Source organism: Epinephelus moara, chromosome 20 (genome assembly GCF_006386435.1).
Source record: "Epinephelus moara isolate mb chromosome 20, YSFRI_EMoa_1.0, whole genome shotgun sequence".
Taxonomy (NCBI): Eukaryota; Metazoa; Chordata; class Actinopteri; order Perciformes; family Serranidae; genus Epinephelus; species Epinephelus moara.
The window spans coordinates 7903906-7931584 of NC_065525.1; the positions used below are offsets into that span (position 1 = coordinate 7903906).

The window sequence follows — 27679 nt, forward strand, 5'->3', positions numbered from 1 at the left end:
GTCAGAAACCCCATCACCTATGCAAATAATCACTGATTTACTGTCACTTTTGAAGTGGTAAATTTGTGTTATGGAACAAAATGCCTTCATAATTGTACATTTACTGTAAGCCTCAGCGTGGGAACACTGCAGCACAGCAGCGCCAAAGTGTGATAGCTGAACTGCACGGCCTCACATCACACGCTACAATAGATGTGTGACAAGCAGAAGTGGCAGATAGCTGATAAGTTAGGTGGAGAATCTCGGCTGAGGTTGGCCTGTGTAAGAGCTGAGGGGACTGCACTTACAGATGTAATCTGTTCACCACAGGCAACACTCCCAACACAGCAACGCTAAATTTGTTTATAGAGACAAGCTAGTTTTCTGAAGACAGTGGCACTTTACTCCATCACCATGTCAGTAAACATGAAAGCAATGTACCCATGTAGTACGATGCACCTTGTCCACTACATCTACCATGAAATTCTTAAAAAACAAAACAAACAAAAAAAAAAAAAACAACAACAGGTTTTTCTTTTAAGACTGCAAACCGGAAACTATCAGGATTTGGTGTTTGAATGCACTGAAGCAGCTTATACTCAAAAACAACACGAAAAGGTCGAAGAGAGGTCAAAAAGGACGCTTGAGCAAGCTGTTCAATACTAATACCATTAACACCTCTTGACCTAGCATGTCAAATATCATTTCATTTATCCCCCATGCCCCCCTAGTGTTGCTTTCCCATCACAACCTACTGTGTAACAGAGAAGAACAAGAGTCTAAACAACATGCCTGCCTGTGCATTACAGAACTATTTCAAGCTTTTTCTCCATATTTTAAAACCTGACTGACAGGTGGTGCAACAGCATGCACAACAAAACAACTAACCTAACAGTACAGAGCCATGGTAAAATGAGCAATGGATGCCATAAAACTTGGGAGGAAGTTCTTCTCCGTGTGCACTTCCAGATAAAACCAAACACAATCTATATCTGTCAACCCAAATAACTGGAGGCCCAGTATTATTTTTGTCAGGTTTGCCTTAACTGGCAAATAGCCATTAAAGACCCAGGCAAGCAAAATGGAGAGATAAGTAGTGTGAATGCAGATTAAGAGTGTAGTTTATGATTAATCTAGAAATCATGACTGTGTAAAATGGCTTGAGGCTACATGCTTTACATATTTAATACAGATCTGTATCCTGAGTGTGCACTGCTCACTATCTATAGTTATAATGACCTCATTATGTACTGTTTGTATAGGGCTACGTGTATTATCTCACATCTGCTTGTATACCTGCTTTTCTATCAAGCATGAAGAGAACGTCACGCCAGACTCCATTAAAGAATCAGCTAATTTCATAATGCACTGCTTATCAGCCGATCAGCTGCAAATCAAGAGGTGGTATCCCCCAGTGTGGTATACGTAGCAGTAATATAAAGCAGCTCTTATGTTCTCAAATATAATACTTCTGATTTGACCCCACTCGCTACAACCGGCCATGATGCTGCTGGAAGAAGCTTGTTGAATTTACATGTGGATGAATTACAAAAGTCGAATTTTCCTACAAATACAATATGCTTGGTGGATGATACGCCTGCCGAATACAAATGTGTCTCGAAACAATCAACAAACCGCCTTGTGTTATATTTCACTTGGTTTATCTATTTCTCAATAAGCAAGGTCACCTTAAATGTCAGTCTTTCTGAATGAGGTTTGGCTTCCGCTGTCTCCACAGAGGACAACAGATCATCGCACCGCCTGTCCTGCATGAATTAAGATATGACGACTTAAAAACATATGAAACAAACAGGTGCTTGGACTCCCTGTGCAGACCATAGTTTAATACTGAACACAAATGCTGACTGATGGGTTCAAGTAGCAGACTGGGCGCACATGACAGCTGAGAAAGGAAGCAGCGCTGAATAAACACAGCAAAAGGCTGACGTTTCCTGAAACGTTCAGCGCTGGCATTTCCAGGCAAACAGGGATACCCCACGTCAGTGACGGAGGTGTATCTGCAAGTGAAGCCAAATACACACCAAAACAACTCCTATAACAACGATAGAGGCCAAAACATCACGAGAAGGAGAAAATTAACCCTCCGCTTTGGCTCCACAACCATTCAAACAAACAGTGAAGCTATGCAAAAATGGCGTCAATGAGTCGTACAGGAGCAAGTGTTAAATGTATAAATTGATATTTAATGAGAAGACGACACAGCTATACGTACATGAGATGTCCCGTGGTGGCAGGAGAAGGGGGCTGCTCCTCACTGATGTTTGTGCGTCGTAGGTTTTTGCTCGAGACTGTGGGTTTGAGGGAGAAGAGCGCATGCGCAGACAGATGCGAACACGACGAAGGGGGGAACCCAATGACGTCACCAAGCAGCACAGCCAATGAACCAATGAGCCGTGGTGCTTCAAACATTGCATGAATAATAAACATGGGATATGGTACCTAATTCCAAACTTTATTCACTTATTTACTTATTTTAAAATGGCGGTGAAGAATATCTTGAGTGCGATCTAGCTGTAAATATACTCCTCCCACCAGTTATCTTACTTTCACAGGCAGGCTCTTTTATGTTGGCTTATTCACAAACACAATTTCCCCCCCTATAAACATTTGATATGGAATAATAAAAATATCTAAATAAATCAATCTTGTATGGTAGTCCAAAATACTATTTTACTGATATCACAACTGATTAAAAAGACAGTCAGTTACTTAGCTTACACACACTGAATTCTTAAAGCCATTTGGTATCCCAATACCTGCACGAGAAGATAGCATAGTATTTGATGCAGTAGCTACACGTTTTGGGTTTTTTTTGCGACTGTTGCAGGGAGGTAATATGTCTAATGAACAGTCAATGTTTAGGACAGATGTTTTGTCAGATGGCATCAACATAAAGGATAACAAATGTAGTCATACACTTTTGAAACATATAATACACCTCTCTGCAACTTCTTCCTGCAAACACTATTAGAATAGTCACTTTGAGAGCATTAATTGGAAATGAATCTCAACTTTCTTTAACAAATAAGGTGAGTGAGGCATATTTCAAAAATTTTAAATTAACCAATCTCACAAATTACTTTTTTTTTAATATGATGAAATATATGACATGACATATGATGTGGGTCTAAGACTAATTTACAAAAAAAAGATATAATTTGTTATGGAGAAAATGATCTAGACAGAGGTCATGTCTTCATTTTGAATCCTCTCATTTTATATAGCACATTTTTCATCTATAGATACAAATGCTCTAACAGGGAAAACCAATATCCACCACTTCATGTATGAACTGGAACTTTACTTTGAAGATGCAGATTTGGTCTCCCCCCAATGTTGACTCCATGGCTACAGCCTTGTTTCTGTAGGTTAATTTTTTTTGCTAAATTAACTCTCTCTACTCACACAAGTTGCATTCCTTAAATATTTGTCATAAAATTATCTATTATTGAAAGGCTAGATTTAAAGTAGATTAGGTCTGTTGATGTTCTCGTCAAATATTTTGAAAAAGAAAAATATTAAATCTATATTATTGTTCTACAATTATTAATTTTTATAAGCAAATGGGCTACATTAGTCTCGAAACGTTACTCAATGTTACTCTGTTACAGAATGATTGTTAAAAAACCCAATGGTCAGAAATGTGCTTGACAGTGGTCTATGCTAACTGGATGTGGGACAAGCCCAGATGTACAAACAGAATGTTCACAATAACAGTATTCCTTAGCACATGATGATTTCTTCATGGTGAATTTTTACACAGTTTTCACATCATCTGAAAATTTCCATGGTGCCTAAACTTTACACAATGTTTATTTATGGGAAATCACTTTAATTTAATTTTCTAAATTTATGGGACATGTCACTCCCAATTATTTCATAATTACTGTGAGCTCTAAAAAATCATTTCAAACTGCCTCTGACAACCATGCGATCAGGATGTTTAAACCAGAGACAAATTTTCATTCTTTGCAGTGACACCTTTAATTACAGCTATTTCACAATAAACGTGTCAAAAAAGACACTTGCATGGAATCAAAAGACTTGGATAAGACGCCCAGTAAATGCATTCTAACACAGATATAAAGGGGTCCAGGAAGTAATTATACCAGTTAGTTTTGGTGTTGAGACATAAACTCTCAAACTTGGGACCAACACAAACAACATGACAGCTTGCAGAGATCAGTTTCCAAGTTTGGCTGCAGCTGCTAACTGTTCCAGCTTCTGAGGGAGGGTGACAGTGGCAAAATGGACTCTGTCCTCCTTCAGTTTTTGTCTCACTGTCTGCGTCAGGCCCAGCTCCATGTACTCCTGTTTCTGCCTGTCATACTGAGGCCAACTGATGAGCCCAGGACCATTGGGAGAGCTGAGGAGATATTTAAACATGCCAGCTACAGACATTAGGAAAATCTATGCAGAAAAAAACATCTTTATATATGCTTGCTACTGATTTCCTAATGTCAAGCTTTAGGATGAATGTCTGCCTTATTGCCTGGTAATATGATTTTGCACATTTTGTGTACTTTACTTTTCTTTTATCACTCAGTACTCCGTAAGGTCATAGATATGTTAATTTCTCTTTCTCTGCATGCTTCATACCTTATACACATAATATAAAGCATAGCCTATATTTTTGGTTCAGCTACTGTATTTATTCTTGAATTGTATAATCTTTTATTTGAATCTTGAGTGAAGATTTGCTGCTGCAACAGCTCAGTTCAGATATATTGTATCTATAAATATATGCTGAAGAATGCCATTCTACTGTTTCACAATAAAAAGTTTCCAAAGCATGACGTTGCAACAGGTTACTCTTCAATTAAGTATCAGTTTTCAATGCAGCTTCCTGAGCCAGTCTGCCACTCTGCTTATCATTTAATAAGACTGTATTTAAAACTGCATTAATTGGCTTTTTTTTTTTTAGAATAACAAGATGTAAATACAAGCTGTGAAAACAATGCTTACATGTCATCTTATAAAGTTGAGCATGTTAGCAAACAGTTGCCTATTTACACATCCAGCAGACAGAGAGCAGCATTAGCATTAATTGTGGGTGCTAAGAGAGAGTGAAAAAAACATTAAATTTGTGGCCATGAAACCAAAACAATATGCTTGAGCAGCAATTTTGGGCATTGGAGTGTCATCTAGTGGTCTACTGAGGTACTGCAAATTGGTTCTATTAAATTAAAAATCATGGCAAACCTATGTTTTTTTTTAAGAAATTTAAATATGCTCTGGAATTCACATAAATTAAAAAACCATCATATTGAAAGACTTTCGATGTCAAACCCCCAGGAACAGCGCCAGGCTAATTTGAAATAGTGGCCAAAAGTGGAATTACAACTTCTGGGTCCACCATGTGATGCCAAAGCACCCAAAAAGGCTTTTCCACCAAAGACTTACATTGGGAATGAGACCTCTGTAAATCTATGGATACATTTTTTTGAGAACTCGATTCAGTCCAGTAATATTTCTAAAGTCTAGAAGAGCTACACGATTAAATCATTTCTACCCCCATTCAAGTTAGCTAAAGGATAAACCGAAAGCAAGAAACTCCGCTGGGGGAAGTCTCTAGTGCGTCTGATCTATGGTCCCCACAATGTGAAAAATCTGTGATGTTATACCCATGAAGTTGAACTTCTTTGGCTTCATGCGCCACTAAGCAACTTTCAACGCTGTATCCAGTTCTCTCTATGCATTCATGGTTTTGCCATTGGTTGTTAGATGATGCAGTGACACAAATGGATCGTTGGATTTGTTTTTGAAACAAAAAAGTGATGGAGGAGACAACTCAGCACTAGTAAAAACTCCATGGCAAGTGATGAGGAAATATGACCATGAATACATTAAGTTTGATTCATAATAGCAGGCAGTGATGCAGAACTGAAAGCACAGTGTGCTGAAGTGGCGAAATTCTGTAAAATGAGGCATTAAAATCATCAAAGCTCCAAAGATATATTGTTATACTCAAAGCACTGGGGATATGTTGGGAAGTCAAAAGAATATTTTCTAAGGAAAAAGGACAAGCTGCTTCAGGCACAACAGAGAGTACTCACAATGTCAGCAACTGACAGTAACATAACACATATCTACAGCCCAGTTTATGTGTTAACTTACAAAAGGTTGAGAACCCCTGAGCTGGAGAATACTAAAAAAGCTCCATACAGCTGAAAGTAACTGAAGTGTCAATATACTGGAAGTTAATGAAAACTGTCTGCTTTAATTATATTTTTGTTCTCAGTGCTTACTCACCCAGTACGGGCAAAAGCGCCCCAGTAAGACATCATGGTCCTACAAAGACTTTCATCCTCCCTGGAAATGTTACCTGAAGATGGAACAGAAGGAATTTGATCAGTCACTTCAGTACTTTTGTGTTGTAGTGGTCCCATTCATTCCTTCATTTATTCCAACAAGAAGTTGGGCATGAAGTGGAGAAGTACTTAGCCCTCTAAAGTTTGCAATAAGTAAAGACAGGAGCAGAAGGGCCCATCTTATCTATACAGTATATCATAGATACCATATTACATATAACCTACCGATGATTTTTATATCTGCATTCCAGAAACATCCACCAAACATGAAGCCGACATCGTCTGCATGATCTGCCTTCACAAAGCTGGGTCTGGTGTGTTTGTGTATCTCAGCACGGTACACAAACTCATACATATAAACTGGAACACCCGCATCTAAAAAAAAGCCAAGAGATAGAAGACAAGAGATGTATGCTTTGGCTGAGATGTAGGTAAAAGATCAAGAGCAAGGATGAGGCATGAACTGTCCTATTATCAGGGTGAAATGAAACTTCAAGAGCATCAAGTAATCTACAATCTATACCAGCAAATTGCACCAACATGAACAGAACGTCCTCCTACACTGGTCAGTTAGTCCACTGTGTGTGACACAACCAATTCACATTTGTTTCCATTTATTTACAGAGCTGTCAGGATGCTTCAGTGCCTTCAGTGCCTTGTGTCCTCTGACCTGAATGGTATCCAGCCACCTTGACAACAGGCAGCGTCATCAGCAGGTCCCCCATGATTTCAGTGAATGCATCTCTGATTTCCTCTGGTGTTTTAGCATCTTTCAAGTATTCATCAGCGATGAGGTTGTTGGCAAAGGAGGCCTGGAACAGGGAGGAAGGTTGGACCATCAGATTTCCCTCTGAGATAGGGGAGACCGGGGATGGTTGTAACACAGGATAGTTATAACACTTTTAATTTCTCAAATCAGGAACAAGCCGCAAATCACCTGATTCGCTCTGAACATGCTCAGTTGAGTTTATTCCTCATGTGAAGAAGTAGCAAGTAACAACACACACACATGGCTGGACTGGCTACCACAACAAAGAACAGAGAAACTTGGATTACAACAATGAGTGTGACTTCATTCTCTGGCAAGGGACGCCATTACTCCACTATATCTTTACATAGCAAATCGTGTTTTACTGCTATAGTAATGTTCTGAATGTCCGATACAGCTCCTTTAAACTAATGTCATCAGGAATGTGTTTTAAATCGCTTGCATGAAAAACACATTGAAGGTTTTACTCCCTAAAAACAAAATGAGCTTTTGTGCGCTTTTTTCAAGTAATGTTTCTTTGCATCACTGGACTCTGATACTCAGCAGTAAATAGGTTGTGGCCATTGATCATTGCATTGTTCACCCTTTTCCTTAAATTATCATATGTTGTATTTCTTTGTGTGTTTATTTGTGTGTGAATGACTAGTTTATGCGTTCATTTTCTTTTGCAAACTCACTTGCCTGAAGTTACCCCATGAGGGATGAATAAAATCTTAAACATGTAATTAAACCGTCATTATTGACGCTACCATTTTGTTTTGAGTCACTAGTTTTAGTCGAATTTTTAAGGGGTAAAAGAAGAGTTGAATAATCAATCATAGTCACACACAAAAAAAAATATAAACTGTAAAATTAAATAAATTACTATAATAAATCAATCAATAAAATTTTCATTAACATTATAATTATAATCAACAAGCATCAGTAGCTATGATGGAGCTCACCCCAGGAGGATTGAACATGTTGACCACTGCCAGCACAGACTCTCTGCTCATACCCTTCTCCCAGCCAGGGGGGGCGAAGCTCTGTGATCGACATGAGACAATGCTTCAAAATGAGTTCAAGATGAATCTTTGAGATAAAGAAAACAACCACAGTTCCTTTCAGAAGAGAGTGATCTGAAGATTGAAGTACATTATGACTGAGTAAACGCATAGAGAACTGTGTGACCTGAGGCAGGATCCATCCAAACTCATGGTTGGTTATTCCCATCATCACTGGAACCTTCAGCACTTCTTTCCTCTTGAGAAGCTCCTCTGCTGTGTCAGTCAGAAACACACCATCCACCACGGCTCCCAGGTAAATTTTCATCTAATCACAGGGCAGAATTGACTGTTACTGAACTTCAGTGCAACTTTGGCCAAATGGATGAAGGTAAACCAGCCTTTCAATGGGTGATTACCAGCTAAGAGTGTTCAAAGGCTGCCATCTTGTGGCTAAACTTAGTCTTGACTCTTATAACTCTGATCTTGCATTTTACAGTGAACCTGGACAAAATTAAAGTTCCCTTTTGGGTGAGGTTTCTATTAGCTTGTTCATCCTCTATACCTGCACAGTATATATCCGATTTCTCTACATAATTAGGCTGAATAAATTTAGATTTGTCATCTGGATTACAGTAATCTGCAATTTAAAATAGTTTTGGTTTACGTTAATCCAGTGTTCATCCATCTGGAAACACACAGAAATGTAACTTAAACTATATTGACTACAAAAATCATTGTGATGCAAGATAGAATAAAACACAAAATCATCAAAATCAAATTAAAGCAAAATATAGCTCTACCATCTGCTTGCTCTTACCTTTTTTGTTGAATCAACTAGCTCATCTTTACTTTTTCCTCTCATACATTGGACCAGTTCCTCTGTGCTGCTGCGGTCACATCCAGTAAGGTTGGCAACAATCTAGGTATAGAGAAAAGATCAATAAAAATCATAAATACATAAGTAAATGTATCCTCACACAATAACTCTCTAGAAAAGGTGGCAGCCCTCTCTTAGGTATGTGAAAGTTGCAATGAAAATGTACTGAACTTTTCAGCCACTGCACAAAAGAGCCAGGATGTCCAATATCTTGTTTGACATTTGTTTTGTTGATCAGCAGTAGTACTGACTTTGCTGACATATTCAAGTGTTCAAACAAGGGATGCACGATAATATCAGCAGTATCAGCCAATATCGGTTTTAAAATGAACTATCAGAATCGGCCAACATGCTTTTTCTTAATTTGCACAATGAATGAATATTATATACATTGAAAAGCATTGTATTTCATGTCTCCATCTGCTGGTGGGCCACCAGGATAAGAGTATGCATGCATAATATGATGTTAATTCCACTACAGTAGAGACTTGGTGATGACTAAAATTAGGTGGGGAAAAAAGTGGATATATCGATATCGGTATCAGTCAAATGAGTTGCTACATATTTTCATAAGTTCAAACCTACTTTTATGCCAATTTTCATTCTCTTCAGTGATAAGAACTGTGCTACAAGACCTACAGTAAAACCTAAAAATCCAATGCCAAAGCAGTTTTCCTATAACTGTATTTAGCATTTACTTGCTAGTTCTTCTGTTGGACCCGTGCTCCGATTAGTTTGCTAACTTTGCACTATTAAAATGTTTAAACAGTATATCAAAGGCAGTGGCTCTCCAAGGGAGAGTCTTGGGTGGGGCCTCCTCACTGACCCCCGTGAAAATATTTGGAGGCTGATATTACTGTCTTTAAGAGGCACTCATTTTTTAAGCTAAAAAAATACCATGAAGGTAGCGGTATTTAGTGGGCTAAATAATGCTCCAAAGAAGGCTAAATTAAGGTAAGGAAACAACTGGCATATTCATTGTCACATAGGTCTTTTGAGCTCTCACCTCAAGATATCTCAATGAAAATGAGTTTATGGGTACCCGCAAGTCTCCCCTGAACTTGGTCCCCGTAAATGTTTTGTTCCTTTCAATCAATGCACTCTTTCAAAATAAAGCTGTAGGCTATATTTGTCTTTTTAAGAAGAAGGACAAACAGCCTATTTGAAGATCAATGAATTGCCTAACATATAGGCTACAGATACATAACACATTTTTTTTAACTTTACCTGGCCAGCATCAAACATCAGACCGACAAAGTTAGAGACTACTGGTGAAAATAGTGGAGCATTTAGCATCTAAAGGACGGAATATTTGTCTCAGGAGTTGGTGGAGAACAAAACTAAATTGAGTGTGAAAGTTGAAGTTAAATTCCTCAGGTGGACACAAACACAACTGCAATGGGATTCTAATGTTGTTCTGTGTTTGCTGGATGTTTAAATAGGCAACTGTTGACTAACATCTTTGCCATAATGCTGACAACAATTTTTGAAATTGATCCAGTATTGAGCAACAGGGCTGCGGCTGCAGCGGTGAAAGAGGCCACAATGTGATCATTGGGGCAATTATGCATTGTCAATGTACGTCCAAAACAAGCCCTTTCAGTGGACGTACACTGAGGGTGCATAATTGCCGCAATTAATTGCAGTACAGCCCGTTTTTCAGCTGCTGGCTGCAGCAGGCTCACGCAATATTGGCATGATTTCAAAAATTGTTTCTCTGATTAGTAACTTAGACACAAAACATGAGAAAATAGGGTCCAGGTGACAAAATCCAAAGTTACCCTTTAATACAGCTTTAAAGGAACAGTGTGTAAGATTTAGAGGGATTTAGTAGCAGCAAGCAGCGAGGATTACAGATTTCAACCAGCAGAAACTTCTACCAGCTTCCTTCTGTGTTTATTGTTCAGGAGGTTTTTAGTGGGACTTTTTTTTTCCTCTGGTAACTAATGATCCAGGCCAGTGTGCATGTGCAACTGAGAGGAGGGCACGCACCTGGCTCCCCCGCACTACCAAACTGTGATTTATGTGATATTTCAGGGCATCTTGGCCTTAATGCCACGCTAAATGCTGATTAACCAGACTAAATGACTAAGGGGAAAGCTTCACAGACTCCAAATACCGTCGTTCAACCAAGATCAACAAGAAGCGTACTCCACCGGCAAGCAGCCATGGCTGCCAAAGAAGGAGACGCCAACCCCGCTACCTCTTCTACTCTGCTGACCAGTGAACACGCTTCTTTATGTAGCGAAATAGCAGCTCAAGTGGGCACACTGCTGGAGGTAAAACTTGCCCAAATCTGTGAGACATTGAACGCGGTTACCACAAAGTTGGAGAATTTTGACAAACATTTTGGAGTAGTGGATGAATGTGTTGAGGCAGCGGAAAAGCATATCTCCACGACCAAGGACGATGTAACCAAGTTGAAAGCTCGCCTCGACCAGGCAGAAAAAACAATCTCCACTTTGGTTCAAAAGACCGATGAACTTGAGAGTCGCAGCCGCCGCAATAACATCCGGATATTTGGACTAAAAGAGGGGATTGAAGGAAGACAACCTATCGACTTCTTCGAAACTTGGCTGCCTAATGTTTTGCACCTTGACACAAAGCACGGAACCGTAAAGATTGACAGAGCCCACAGGACGCCAGTGACTCTGAGAAGAGACAACAAGCCCCATGTGGTCGTAATCAAGCTGCATAACTACGCGGACAAGATGAAGATTCTGGCCGCCTACAAGGTAAAGCAGCCCGTGATATACGACGGAGTAGCAGTCTCCATCCGTTCTGATTTATCTACAGGGGTCGTTCAGCAAAGAAGATCTTTCAACGGAGTCTGCATCTCTCTGATCAACAAAAACATCCGTTTTCGCATGGCCTTTCCCGCTACTCTCATCTTCTCACATGATGGCGTGAAATACTTGTTCACCAAAGCTGAGGAAGCTCAAGCACTTCTGAACAGCTGGGGATCCTAGGCCCACAGTAAGTAATATTGTTGATGACTGTAAAGACATGATAGCCTATAAAAAGCTCTGTGATATCAGAAATCAGAAGATGATTGGACAGAAAGTAGGAAGCTATGTCTGTTTTTGTTTTTTTGTTGGTTTGTCTTTGTATGAGTCTGATTTGTCTGATATTGATGTGTGTGTGTGTGTGTGTGTGTGTGTGTGTGTGTGTGGATTTTGGAGTCTGTATGAATGCGTATTGTTCCCAGAGTACATGAAACTAGAAAATCTATCCATATGAGTTTCTTTAACTTGAAAAATGGGGATGGTGATTATGCTCAAGAATGCTGGCTTGATGGTGGAAACACTAATTGTAGGCAATACGAACCTGAGCAATTTAACTCCTTAAACACTGAGACCAAGTTTTCCTTGATACACTTGAACATTAGAAGCCTATCCAAACATCATAATAATCTTGTTACTTTACTGACTACTACTGGATGTAAATTTGACATTGTTGGATGCAGTGAAACGACAAGTCCTATTTTGATATTTTGAAGCTAAAGGGTTACAAATTCTTTTACAAGAATAGAATTGGGAAATTAGGTGGAGGAGTGTGTCTCTATGTGAACTCCAGACTCCAAACTAACATTAGTGTAACTGTTGATCTGGATGACCCTTCTGATTCCTTATTCATTGATATAGAACTTCATAATGGTAAAAAACTTACAGCTGGAATAATTTATCGACCCCCTGACTCAAACCTGGATATTTTCAGAGACAATCTGGAAGAAGCATTATATTCCATAAACAAGAAAAATAACAACTGTATTCTAATGGGTGATTTTAATATAGATATTTCCAAGGAAGATGCAGCTACAAATGATTTCATCAGTACACTGCATTCCTTCTCATTTTTTCCAACGATAAACACCTACACAAGAGTAACACATTTGTCTAAGTCTATCATTGACAATATTGTCACCAACATGCACAACACCAAGCCGGAGTCTGGGGTGGTTCTGGCTGACATAACTGACCACTTTCCTACTGTGTTGTTTGTAAATCTCGCCTGTGAACTTGCACCCCTTCCCTGTAAGAAAACAACGAAAGTGTTAAATAACAGAACTTTGAGGCTGCTTTGTGATAACCTGGAGACGAAGTCATGGAATGATGTTTACAGTGCTCATGATCCAGACACTGCATACGACAGCCTAATCAGAGAAATATCTGATTCCATTTGTAACATTATTCCTGAGAAGACTGTCACAGGCAGAGCTGATGATCAAAACCCCTGGCTTTCAAAAGGAATATTAACTTCCATAAAACAGAAAAACAAACTTTATAAACAGTATACTAAAAATCTGAGTATCATTAATAAAAATAAATATAATGCTTACAGAAATAAGCTCACTCATTTAATAAGGAAAAGTAAAAGTGCCCATTACACCGAGCAGCTAAGAGCAGCCCAGGGTGACACAAAGAGGACTTGGTCAGTCCTGAATAATGTCTTGAACAGGGAAAAAAAAACATCAGTGCTCCCTGACCATGTAACTCGGTCTCAACAGGAACTCTCTGATCAATTCAATACTTACTTTGTCTCCATTGGTGAAGACCTGGCAAATAAATACTTACTTTGTCTCCATTGGTGAAGACCTGGCAAATAAAATCAGCCTTCCTCAAGGCATTTCTTATAACCAGTATCTCACAGGGGACTATCCTAACTCCTTTTTCATGAAACTGACTGATGGAAATGAGGTATATGAAACCATCAAGAAGCTGAACAACTCTCATACAGCTGGTGTGGACGGAATCTGTAGCAAAATCTTGATAGCAATAGCCTCTGCTGTCGCCAAACCACTTGCATATTGTATAAATCTATCATTTCTCTCTGGCGTGGTGCCGAAGATGACCAAAATTGCAAGAGTAATACCAATTTATAAATCTGGTGATAAAAATAGTATCACCAACTATCGTCCAATATCTGTCTTGCCTGCTATCTCAAAAATTTTCGAGAGAGTGGTTTATAACAGACTCAGCAAATATCTTGAAAAGCATAATATACTCACCAGCTCTCAGTACGGTTTCAGAAAAAAGAATACAACTTGTATGGCAATTTTAGACCTTATAGAAAAAAATTATGACGCTATTGATCGAGGGAACTGTGGAGTGGGTGTTTTTCTGGACCTCTCAAAGGCCTTCGACACCATAGACTTTAACATCTTACTGCACCACTATGGTATCAGAGGACTGGCCCTCAAATGGTTCAGTAGCTATTTACATTGTAGACAACAGTATGTTGACATATACAACTATCAATCTCAAAAAATGAATGTCAAATACGGGGTCCCCCAAGGTTCAATTTTGGGACCATTGCTCTTCATCCTTTATATTAATGATTTTGTTAATTCCTCTAAATTACTGCATAAAGTTATATTTGCTGACGATACAAATTTATTCATGTCCCATAACAACTCATATGAGCTTCAAGATCTATTTAATGCTGAACTACAAAAAGTAGATACCTGGTTTAAATGTAATAAATTATCGCTTAACATCAGCAAGACTAACTTTATTGTATTCCACTCTAACAAAAAAACAGTGGATCATATCCATCTCAAGACTGATGGAAAGGAGTTGACAAGAGTAAAGTCAACAAAATTCTTGGGGGTCCTCATAGATGAGTCACTCAACTTCAAATGTCACATTGAGCATCTGTTAACTAAATTGTCTAAATATGTTCTGGCTATGGTCTATTTTTCAAACTTCGATATTTCCTTCCTTTACCTGCTCTCCTTATCTTACACAAAACCTTGTTTGAGCCTCATATCAATTATTGTAATATTATTTGGTGCAACACCTTCCCTAGTCACCTGAAGAAATTAGAAAGTTTACAAAAGAAAATTATACGAGCCATAACCTGGTCTGGTTATTGTAATGTTTAATACTACTGCTACAGCAGGACCTTTACTTTTAAATGCACCTGGACAGGAAGCAGATAAGGAAGTAGCTTGACTGTATGTGTGTGCAGAGCGGAAGGTAAATAAAACCTGACGGCATGACCGATGGCTCCCGAACAACTGTGTACCTCGTTTTATTAATATAGACATATAGTCACAACATGGTGTCAGAGTAAGTAGTTAGACTACGAACCCACCTGCAAACAGACGAAATGGAGGCTTTCGGTGTCCCTACCCCGAAGATGGACTGGGATTCATCCAACTTACCTGACGCATGGCGGCGCTTCAGACAACATGCTGAACTCATGTTTACCGGCCCGCTCGAAGAGAAAACGGAGGGAGAAAAATGCAGTTTCCTCCTTCTATGGATCGGGGATAAAGGAAGGGACATCAGCAACACTTGGACATTAACCGAGGACAATGCTAAACTGTTAAAAACGTACTACGATGGATTTTCAGCATACCTCACGCCAAAAGCTAACCCCATATTTGCCAGGTACAAGTTTCATGAGGAAAATACAGGGGAGCAGTGAGTCATTTGAACACTTCGTAACAGAGCTTAAACTGCTCGTTAAAGACTGTGACTATACAAATGGTGAGGAAATGGTCAGGGACCGTATAGTATTTGCTACCAACTCACCCAGAGTAAGAGAAAAGTTACTCAGTCAGGGACCGGAGCTAACACTAGAAAAGGCAATCGATATAGCCCGCTCCTACGAGCTAGTGCAGATGCAGCTAAAAGCTATGGCTAATAACAGCCACGAAGTGCATGCAGTACACCACAAGACTAGCAAGCCAGGCACGGCGAGAAGCTCTAGCAGGCCAAATGAGAGCCCGAAGACGACAAACAAACCCTGTAGTGCATGTGGGGGACACCACAATAAGCTAACTGAATGCCCAGCAAAGGGGAAACAGTGCTTAAAGTGCCGAAAATTTAACCACTTTGCAAGAGCATGCAGATCAAAGTCCCTTACTCCCAACAAAACAAGACAAAGAGACGTACACACAGTTGAGAGAGATGATGAGGATTTTGACTCAGAGCTGTTTGTGGACACTGTTACAGCACAGAGTGAAGATGATGAAAGTGCTTATGCAGACATAAGACTGGGATTACAGAATAAAAAACTGACATTCAAACTTGATACAGGAGCACAAACAAGCGTGATACCTGCAACAGACTTTGCCACACTCATGCCCGGCACACCACTAATGACTGCCGAACGCAAGCTACTTGGCTACGGGGGGCATCCGCTGAAAGTGAAGGGTTACTGCAACCTAGAAGCCAGATATAAGGACAAGTCAACCACCCAGAAGTTTCACATCGTAGACTGCAATGGCCCGCCCATCCTAGGCTTCAAAGCGTGTAAAAAACTGGGACTTGTCAAGGTAGTATACTTGGTCACTGACACCAGTGAGGCAAAGTGCAACACACAGCCAGCCGGAATACTGCGTGAGTACTCCGATGTCTTCAAAGGCATTGGTAAATTCCAGGGTGAGTGCAGCTTCAGGATAGGCCCCAGTGTAGCACCAGTGGTTTGCCCGCCACGGAGGGTGCCATTCGCCCTAAAAGACCGCTTAAAAACAGAGCTGGACAACATGGAAAGCGACAACATAATTTGCAAAGTGACTGAGCCCACTCAGTGGGTTAATGCCCTGGTAACATGTGAAAAGCCAAAAACAGGCAAGCTCAGAGTGTGCCTAGACCCACGGCCCTTGAATAAGGCAATCCTGAGGCCGTATTACCCCCTACCCTCACTCGAGGACGTGACATCAAAACTGGCTGGGGCAAAATACTTCAGCATCCTGGATGCAAGATCTGGCTACTGGGCCATCAAGCTCAGTGAGGAGTCGTCCCTGCTCACTACTTGTAACACTATATTTGGCAGATACCGTTTCCTCAGACTCCCCTTTGGCATCGTGTCAGCCCAGGACGAGTTCCAGAGGAGAGTGGGTGAGACATACGAGGGCCTCAAGGGAGTGGCCTGCATCGTGGATGACATCGTTGTGTTCGGAAAGACAAAAGAGGAGCATGACTGCAACCTCCAAGCCATGCTCAGCCGAACCAGAGAGAGAGGGTTGAGGCTGAATCCGGACAAATGCCGCATCTGTGTGTCTGAAGTGAGCTACTTCGGACATAGACTCACAGCCAATGGCCTGAAACCAGAACCCCTCAAGGTAAAAGCAATCAGAGACATGTCACCACCAGAAAATGAGGCAGAGCTGGAGACGATCCTCGGCATGGGGAATTACCTCGCCAGATTCGCTCCCAATCTGGCTGAGGTGACTGCACCACTCAGACACCTGCTGAGACATGACACAGAGTTTAAATGGGACACAACACATGGAAAAGCGTTTCAGCTGATGAAAGACACTATCATGGCAGAGCCAGGGCCAGTGTTAGCCTATTTTGACCCCGAAAAGGAAGTGACACTACAAGTGGATGCGTCGAAAAACGGCCTGGGTGCAACTATCATGCAGGAAGGCAGGCCAGTTGCATATGCATCAAAGCTACTCAGTGACACAGAAAAAAACTACGCCCAAATCGAGAAGGAGCTTTATGCAGTCCTATACGGGTCAATCAATCAATCAATCAATTTATAAAGCCCAATATCACAAATCACAATTTGCCTCACAGGGCTTTACAGCATACGACATCCCTCTGTCCTTATGACCCTCGCAGCGGATAAGGAAAAACTCCCCCCAAAAAAAACCCCTTTAATGGGTGTAAAAGATTCCACAAATACCTCTACGGGCGACATGTAACTGTTGAATCTGACCACAAGCCACTAGAGACTATACTCCGCAAGCCACTAGCACTCGCACCACCTCGCCTGCAGCACATGATGCTTGCACTGCAGAAGTACAACATAACCCTCATACACAGACCAGGAAAAGAGATCCCAGTGGCTGACATGCTGTGGAGAAAATCTCTGGATGACGAGGACAGTTCACTGTCTGAGGCTATGGAGACCCAGGTACACACTGTCATCAGCGCAGCTCCAGTGAGTGCAGACAGGCTCGATGACATCAAGACAGTTACGGCTCAGGACGAGCAGCTGTCCACTCTCAAGCGAGTCATTCGGTCAGGCTGGCCGGAAACAAGAAAGAAATGTCACCCACACATCAGTGAATACTGGAACCACCGTGATGAGATCACAGAAGCGGACGGACTTCTTCTGAAAGGTGAGAAGATAATCATTCTGCACAGACTCAGAGCAAACATGCTACAGCGTATACACATGGGACATTTCGGGGTGGAGAAGAGCAAACACAGGGCCAGGGACATATTGTTTTGGCCAGGTATGAGTAAGGAGATCAAAAAAACTGTAATGAACTGTGATATATGCCAAACACATCGCAACACCAACACAAAGGAACCCATGCTCTCACAGGCTATCCCAGAGAACCCATGGCAGACTGTAGCAACAGACCTGTTCACATGGAACTCAGAGAACTACATCATCATATGTGACTACCTCAGCAGGTACTTTGAAGTTGAACGCCTGCACAACATCACCACAGCTGCTGTCATCCACAAAATGAAAGCAATATTCGCTAGACATGGCATACCACGTAAAGTTGTCAGCGACAATGGGCCATGCTATTCGCTAGACATGGCATACCACGTAAAGTTGTCAGCGACAATGGGCCATGCTACAGCTCACATGAATTCCATCAGTTTGCAGGGGCCATGCTACAGCTCACATGAATTCCATCAGTTTGCAGAGTCATGGGGTTTCCAACATGTCACCTCAAGCCCACATTATCCACAAAGCAATGGCCTGGCCGAAAAGACTGTACAAACTGCAAAGCGGATCCTCACAAAGGCCAGAGAGGGCAAGAAAGACCCATACCTCAGTCTGCTAGAGTACAGGAACACGCCAGTTGACGGCCACAAATCTCCTGCTCAAATTCTGATGAGCCGCAGGCTGCGCTCCATCTTACCCACAACAACACTGCAGCTACGACCTCAGGTAACCCCTCAGAACACAGTGCAAGCAAGGAGAGAGATATGCCAGCAGCGTCAGAAACAGCATTATGACAGGTCTGCTAGGCCTCTACCAACACTGCACGTTGGAGCGCCCATCCGTTTCCAGCAGGATGATGGCAGGTGGAAACCAGCAACTGTCATCCAACCTGCAGAGACTCCACTAAGCTACCACATTAAAACCAGTGATGGACAGACTTTCAGGCGCAACCGTCGGCACCTTCTCGACACCCGAGTGGACCAGCACACACCTGCCATACAGCATCCTGAGATCAGTGAGGATGATCTGATCTCTGGACAAGGGGAAACAGAGGAACAGCAACCTTCCCAGGGTTCAGGACATGAACCAGATCACGCTAAGCCTTGTCTCCGCACAAGGTATGGACGTGCCATTAAGCCAAGGCAAGTCCTTGACTTATAACTGATAACTGATTGTAAAGGGTGTACGAACAACGCTGCCCTAAAAAAAACCCCAAAAAAAACATTGTAACTTACCTGCTATATGTCTTGTTATGATTCTGACCTGTTATACCCAAAGTTCTTTATTACCTCTGTGTGCACAGTAACTCAGAATGCAGAAAAGTACTAACATATGCACTAAAAGAAAGATGGCTGGATTATACAGTGTTTTTGTTTTGCACTATGACATAAGGTTGTTCAGTTCTGTGCCCTTTTGCTTATTATATTTGCATTATGACTTGAGATTGTTTAGTTTACTGTCTTACATATCCGGTCAATACCCTGCTATTTTTTTTTTGTTGAAGGGAGATGTAATGTTTAATACTACTGCTACAGCAGGACCTTTACTTTGAAATGCACCTGGACAGGAAGCAGATAAGGAAGTAGCTTGACTGTATGTGTGTGCAGAGCGGAAGGTAAATAAAGCCTGACGGCATGACTGATGGCTCCCGAGCAACTGTGTACCTCGTTTTTTTAATATAGACATATAGTCACAACAGTTATAACACTCCCACCCGTTTCCTCTTCCACAACTATAATCTCCTGAGGCTTGCTGAGTTCAATGTTCATCAAAATGCTTCTACAATGTACCAAGTTGTCCATAACTTGAATCCAAGACTCTACAAGCTCATCCCAGTCAGCCGCCCCACGCATATTTATAATACCAGAAATACACATCTTATACATGGTAAAAAAAAGACGACTGAAATGCACTAGTCTAAGCATAACAACCAGGGGGCCGCAGATCTGGAGTGGGCTCGATGAGAGTCTGAAAACATCTAAATCCATCTCTGTTTTTAAGAAGAAACTGAAACAAAAAATGCTTAATTCATATGTATAGTATCCTTCACTGATCTTGGAATGAATGTATGTTGATTTGTCCTGTGTGTTTTATGTTTTGTGTCTGCAATAGGCCTACCTATGTTTTGTGTTTGTAACATGTCTTGTACCATGTCACTGCTATACATTTTGACTCATCTTCCTGATCAGGCTCCCGCCATAAGCTTTAAATAGCTTCATGGGAGACCTGGCACTCCACTAGGGTTGGGATCCGGATCCGGTTCTTTTTTGGAACCGGGTCCAAAGTTCCGGTTCCGGAACCGGTTCCATCACATTTGGCGTAACGGTTCCTGCAAACGGTTCCTAGATTGTACAAAAAAATAAATAAAATAAATAAACCGTCACGTGCATTTCCATTAGAGTGCGGCACGGGCATATTTCTGTCCGAGCCCGACATTATCTAATCACTAAAGCACTGACTTTGTGTCACACAGTTGTCATGGTTACGGGCTATTTAACAGGCCGGGCGTGCGCCATGGGTGCTCAGCTGCGGAGAGGGAGACCTCCGTGTTTGAGACGGGCGCGGGAGGCGGGAGGTCCGACGCTTCCAGCGAGAGGAGCGGTAGAAATATAACAAAATAAGATAAAATAGGAGACACCTGTCTCCCTCTTTTATTTAATTTTCAGCGTTTAATCAAGGCGGAGGCTGGCGGCGGGAGGTCCGCTTCCACATGTTGATTCTGTGTGGTGTGCGAATAAATCTGAAATCTGAAATCTGAATCCAAATGTTCAGGAGGTTTTTACTGAAAGCTGAATTATTCACAGAGGTCACTTCCTCCACAAAACAAATGGACCCAGTCATTTAAACCAGCAAAACACAGAATAAAGCAGTTTCACATCAACAAAATTCAGTGTTTCTCAGAGGCTCTCGTCATGGAGGGACTGCTATCTATGGTAGTGCAAAAACATAAATAATGTGAAAACATGAAAATGTGAATGGCCCTATCTAGAGCCAGTGTCTCTGGCTGTGTGTTCTGGGCTACTGTAGGAACATGACAACATGCAACATAGTGATCTCCATAGACAGGTATAAACGGCTCACTCTGAGGAACACACGATTCTTATTTTCAGATGATTATACACTAAAGTAAACATACTTATTATACACACTTGACCTTTAAGTAGTCAGTACTAAACACATGTTCAACACAGTGAGACTGTGTTTGATAAATACTTTTCTGAATTAATGCTAACCTACTCAGTTTACATATCACAGTACCTTGGCAAAAGCCAAAGGATGGCTTGTAGTGTAGGTCCCAAGTGTTGCTACTCCACTTTGAAAAATTGCCCTCTGAAACAGTCCTTCTGCTTGTGGTGACAGAGTCTGTTCATGAGAAATAATACATATGCAGTGACTTGACAAATGAACGTGATAAATAATAAATTCAAGATGAACTTATACATTAGTGCTGAGGCGCTCACATTTGGGTAAGCATGTTAAAAATGTGTAAATGCATGTAACTAACATGCTTCTTTGATATGATGATGAGTTTTTGTTACCAGTATGGAAGCACTGATGCCTCCTGCAGACTCTCCAGCCACTGTGACAGCTTGTGGATCACCGCCGAATGCCTCAATATTTTCGTGCACCCATCTCAGGGCTGCGAGCTGATCGAAGAAACCCCAGTTGCCCCGAGCATGCTCGTCTCCAGTGCTTTGGAACATGAAAAGTCAAGACACTTGCTTTGGAATCTCAGAAAATCATTTAAAACAGTTACTGTGATACTATGGGTATTTTTTAGTTTATTTTTATATTTGAAACCAGACAGAAATGGGATGAGCAACATACCTCAGGAATCCCAGAATGCCGAGGCGATACTGAATAATAACCATTACTATGTTTTCATAAGCAGCTAACGGAGAGCCATCATACTGAGAAGCTGCACCCATCGACAGACCTCCTCCATGGATCCACACCATCACCTGCCACATAACACAGGAGCCTGCTGGTCACAGCTGACCTCTCCACACAGAAAGTATAAGTTACAACCACTCATTATGCATCACCTATTGTGATGCATAAGAAACAAAAGATTATAAGCCCATTAATAAGAGAGACGACTCTTTCTGTTTACAAAATGTGCTATCTAGAGTCTAGCTGGGGTAGGCAGTTTCATTTTGGTATCAGTGGGCAAAGATCCCATAATAAACTTTGAGCATATGCAAGTGAACTAAGAGAAAACTGGACTACAGCACCTCCTGTTGGCTTTTGAAAATCTGTGATGGGAGACTTTGGCCATTAAACAGGTAATTTCAGAGAGACGACGTTACTACTAGCTGTTGTACAAATGCAGAAGTGTCTGCACATCCCTCTGGTGAATCCTGATTCAGTGGGTGAAAATCCTCCAGATAAAGTTGCAATTCCAATTGCCTACACTGCAAAGCACCCCCCCTAAAAAGGAAGATGGACTTATTAAAAAGAGTCTTTAAAAGAGTCAGACAATAATAAAAAAAAAAGAGCCAATATCAGCAAAGTGTTTCAGAGTTGGAGAGTAAATGTTGCTAACAGTTTAGCCTACTGCAAAAATCACAGCCGCAGCTTGAAGTTCACGTTTATGTAGCTAATGTTAGCAAAAGCCTCGAATCACAGTGTCTCCTTGGTCTCACTCCCTGCCACTACAGACAACCTCTTCCGGGAGAAGTGTAGGAAGCAGTTCTGGAGATGGACCCCCAGTTAGCAGCCGCAGCAACCTGAGTCCAGCCAGTGCAAACCTCTGCTGCTGTTACATAAGTTAGACCTGGAGCTGCCACTGGCCACCAGCCCACTGTGACACTCAGCACTCGGATTTACACCAGCCATATTCAAGCTGCTGCAGCTACAAACCAAAGGTCGGTCTCCAGAGCTGCTGCTCAAAGCAAAGCAGTCAACAGTGCTGGAGAGCAAACTGGAGGTAGGCCTGTCATGGGGCAGCTAGCTAATTCTTGTCTCATCTGTGGTCTTATAAACACAGATAGAGAGAGCGGGGCAAACAGGGGCTGAGTACAGCTCTACGCTGAAATAAGATTAAATAAATCAATGTATGGGAAACAATGGGTTACTGTATGAAAAGCATCCACAGGGTCATCTGGTGGTAGGGGCTTAGGACAGAGAGGAGAGAGGTAGCTATAGGAGGAGGGTGCAAAACCTTTTTTTTTGTTTTTTTTTTTGCCATTCCTTGATTTCTGCCTACCCCAGCCATAAAACACTGTAACCAGCCAAACTACAAACTGTCATTTGTTATCGGTGCACAGAAAACTGTCAGAATTGCAGTTGGTGTAGGAATTAATAGCAACTGAGATTTCAGTTAAAGAAAAAAGATGAAAAACATTTAAAATCTAAGTGGAGATATCAAATTGAAATGTAAAAAAAAAAAAAAAAAAAAGAAATTACTGAAAGTGGATTAAGTCAGTTAGAGTAATGAGTTAAACATGTGTTGTTTAAATGCCACTTGGATGCTGAAATCATTCACATGTCTGCTAAAGCCTAAGTTAAATATGTGCTAAAATCATATATTGGAGTAAAGCAGAATCATCAGTCTCGGTAGGTGAACATGGATATATGTTAACCTGACCAATAAACAGAAGCAGCATCAAATCTTTACATTAACAAAGAAAGCTAACAAGCTAACTGAGCTGAAATAGCCAAACCAACACTATCTACCAACTGTGTGTTGTTATGAAGACTCTTGCATGGTAAAATCAAACATACACTGAAGCTTTGTTTGAACAAAGTTAATGAACAGCCAACAACAGCTCTATACTCAGCATAAAAGACAGGGTCAACAATATAACATGAAGACCTTTCATTAGAATTCGGTCCAACAATATCATTAAGTTACTCCTTCCTTTCACAGAGTTAGTGTTTAATGCAGGGCTGTTTCACTGGATTGCATTTACACAGTGACGAGATTCTGTTGTTTTGTCCACCCATGTATATGCCCACTGTCTGTTTAACCCACCGGCAGTTTGTCCCCTTTTGTTGCCTCAGCTGAAGTGTATACGTTCAGATACAGACAGTCCTCTGAAAGCTCTGGCGGGGTGTATTGCATTGACATGGTTTTAGAAACATTCACAACTATTTCTGGGTCCTGGATACACCTGAAATAGAAAGAGGGAGAAGATAAAGTGTGTGTCATCCAGAGAGGAAAAAACTGTTGTTAAATCTTGTCATGTTCTTTGCCCTTTGGGGGTTCAGTGGTCACCCGGTCTTACATGGGAGGCTGTTGTGTGCCGTCTCTCTCCCCCTCCCATGGCTGTGCATCCTGGGGAGCAGCCCAGCGGAGGGGCCCCACCGGGGGCTGGGCAAAAGGGATTCCCAGGTATTGCTTCACTCTCCTCTCTGTGCCTTTCACTGTAACGTATTCTCCTCTGATTCGGCCATTTTTCAGAGACACCACAGGGTCAGTGCTCCCTGCTGAAGATACAAGTATGTGTTTTTTGTGTTAAAGGACCATACCAGTCTTTGTGCAAGGTTATAAAAATGATGATGATAATGAAATTACTTAATAATGCGACTAATCTAGATTTTTTAAATAATGTTGGGCATATAGTGTATAGTGAAAAGGAGTCATTTCACTGGGTTTCTGACATTAAAAAAATGTATCCAATGATTTAGACATATCTTTCACATACATTCAGTGTGAGTCTATGGCAAAAAATCTGGCTGATGAAATTAAAATTAAAGAAGGCCCGCCTTTGTGTCATTTATTCAGTTTTCTCTTTTATTGTTGCACATTTGTGAAGTGTTAAACTAGCATCCTCATTCCTGAGACAGAACACAAATGCATGTGGGATGCTCCTACACAATGGTGATGTCATTCTAAAATACATTTTTTTTTTCTTTTTTTTTTTAAAGGACTTTCTGGGCTTTTTAAAGGATTAAAACCAAAAAGTCAAAAAATGCAATGTCTCTTTTACAATGGTGGTCTATGGGAAAACTGTTTTTGGGCTGCAAGGGATTTTTCATTGCAATTGGCCACTGGGAAAAAGTGGAAGCAAGCAAGTCACTGTGTCATGGCCCAAAAGTCACACATGATCACACCAAACAGACAGCCTACAAGTATGTATGTACGTTCTTCACTTGCATGAGAGGACATACCATACCCCTCCATACCTGCAGATGGCAGTCATTTGTAATTGTCATTCAAAAAGAGAGAGGGCTCCACTTTCACCAATGCCAATTCAACTAGCACCAACGAGCGTGGCAGATGCTCACCAGCAGCCTTGTCTTTGACCAACGGCTGACTGTCGACTTGGTGTGTCACGGCTTTAATACATTCATGAGTCAGACACAAAGGTAAGATAGCATTACATATTTCATCTTGCTATTTACTGGGGGATTAAGTTAGCATGATTAGTCAATGTTTTGGCAGATGAAGATGACTGGACCTGTGAGACATGAAATGGCTGAGCCCCCCAAGAATGCTCCACGATTTTCATTCCCTATAGCAAGCACCGCAACTCAGCTAATGGTACACTTATTCACTACTCTACCCATTGTACAGTAAGCTGATGTGGTGAGGCCAGAACCTTATTGCTGTAATAGGCCCTATTGTTTTATTTGTATGTTGTATTTCTAGATATCATTCCAAATGTTCATCAGAATCCGAATGTGCTTGATTGGCCAAGTATGTGTACACCAACAAGGAATTCGACTCTGTTTTTGTCAATGCTCTCAATGTATTTACACAGAAATAGACAGCTAAGAACAATCGCCAAAAAGTTGAACAAATAAAGGTAAAAGATAGACAGGACTATTTTACAGATGTGCACCACAGTTGACTGGTCACTACCCTTGCTTGTCAGCACCAGAAGTACTAGAAGGTTAAACTTATTAAGATACCCAGACGAAAAGGGAGGGATCATCATCTTCCAGGGGTGGGTCGCACACATAGCATGTCATCAAAATGTCACACCCGTACCACTCGTCACACATGTCACACCCACATTGTCAGTTGTCCTGTCCTGCTGGCTGTCCATTTTAGATAGATATCATTTTGGCTCTGTCAATACCTCTGATGCAGGCTTAAAGGCGAGACAACTCTGTCCCCTCATCCCATGATTGCACCTTTTACACAGAATGATGAGGCGGCATAACGTGAGTGAAATTCCTGCCTATATGAGGCAGTGTAAAAGGAGCTATTGATGGCTCTCCCTCTCTCTCACATACATGTATGAGCAGACACGAGCGCTCTTAGACTCACGTGCACATCTACACCAACAGCGGATTGTAATTGTGATTAGCCTCTGTGCAAATGTATTTTCTTGGGCCCTCACCTCACCCCTAAATACAAGCACACGTTTGTTCGCATGTACACACAAGCACACACGACCAGAATTAAAATCGAGTGGGGCACAGTGGACTGATTGGTGACCGGCGGCACCACTGAGTCCAACCTGCGTGAGAGCAGTAACAGAAGGTCTGCTGATCTGACGGAGAGTTGGGGTAGGCTCCCCCGGGGTTTGCACTGCTTGAATTTAAGTTGCTACAGCAACAGTCCGTGATCTGCCGCCTGCTCTTCTCCTGCTGCATTAAGGCCAGAATCCACTGCCATTAAATGGCATGTGTCAAAACAGGCTTCCTTATTATTCAACTGAAGGGTGTTCTTCCCATCCTTTGATCAGCAACACAGACAGCATCAGAAGCATCAAATTAATCAATATTAATCTAACAGCCTATGCTGGACTCAAACCCTCACAGCCTGATCTCTCCAAGCAGCAAAAAATCACCTTCTTACATAGGCCCCTGACAGCCTCTGGGCCCCAGTGTGCTGCACCAATTGCATCATCAATATTTTTACGCTATTGATCTGCGCGACTAGTAGCTACAAGTCCAGAGCTGTATGCCAATGCCGTGGGGGATGAAAGTACTCAATACGGGTACCCATCTGCCTCACTTGCACTCCACCTAAACTAAGACAGTCATTATTCATCATAGTCTATTACCTGCACCTTCTAACATAGCAGAGGAAAGTCTGGATGCAGCACATCAGTGTAAGCACAATGACCCGTACAACTTGTACTAAACTAAAGGATTTGAATACTTCCTCCACCACTGATTTTAAAAGTGTATTTAGCATGGAGACATGCATGTAAGTGATGGTAAAACAACAACAAAAAACAACAAAAATGCAATTTCAATGCAGTTTGGAAATGTCTTTAATCCAGGTATTGTTTTAAGAAAGCCTTTCAAAATCTCTGAGAAAAATAAATCACAGTGGTCACGCTAGCCAAATGTCAGTATGGTTATTCTTCATTTGTGTAATTTGTTTTTGTTATATTGTTCTTAACATTCCTGGGGCTGCTAAGGATTTACAGAAATCATACAATGAACCAATGCATTTGTCATCCACAGTGGACAATGCATCAGAATGTGGTGTCGTAGTTTGAGGTAAAATGAAGTGTTTTCTTACCTGGTGTTGCCTCTGCTATTGCTGTCAGCGCAGGAAGGAGATGAACAATGAACAGTGCTGTTCTCATCCTGACCGGGCTCAAAGAAAATACAGAGAGGTACAGTGTACTTTCAGAGAAAAAGCCCTCTGCCCCTGTCCTGGCCCTCTAGTATCGACCCG

At 41.4% G+C, this 27679-nt stretch overlaps 2 protein-coding genes across 4 annotated transcripts in view; both read right to left on the minus strand.

The window, feature by feature from the left end:
• kiaa0513 (KIAA0513 ortholog) overlaps positions 1-2327 on the minus strand; it is a 34819-nt gene extending 32492 nt beyond the window's left edge. Inside the window, exon 1 of one of the 2 annotated variants that reach the window (XM_050072401.1) lies at positions 2213-2327. The gene's annotated coding sequence lies outside the window, so the exon portion shown is untranslated. The remainder of the gene's footprint in view (positions 1-2212) is intronic. The other variant, XM_050072402.1, reaches the window with a different exon arrangement.
• Positions 2328-3959: 1632 nt separating this feature from the next.
• Positions 3960-27679, minus strand: ces3 (carboxylesterase 3). 2 transcript variants are annotated; one of them, XM_050072399.1, is made up of 13 exons: positions 27521-27679; positions 24321-24522; positions 24068-24206; positions 21919-22052; positions 21630-21783; positions 21349-21453; positions 8884-8985; positions 8251-8391; positions 8025-8105; positions 6982-7123; positions 6537-6686; positions 6253-6325; positions 3960-4366 (listed from the first exon to the last, which is right to left on the minus strand). In XM_050072399.1, exons 1-13 carry the CDS (start codon positions 27585-27587, stop codon positions 4183-4185), a joined length of 1674 nt encoding a protein of 557 aa, XP_049928356.1. In that variant the 5' UTR covers positions 27588-27679; the 3' UTR covers positions 3960-4182. The 2 variants fall into 2 exon arrangements, with proteins under 2 accessions (XP_049928356.1, XP_049928357.1); XM_050072400.1 differs by having other exon boundaries at positions 24321-24519; positions 27521-27668.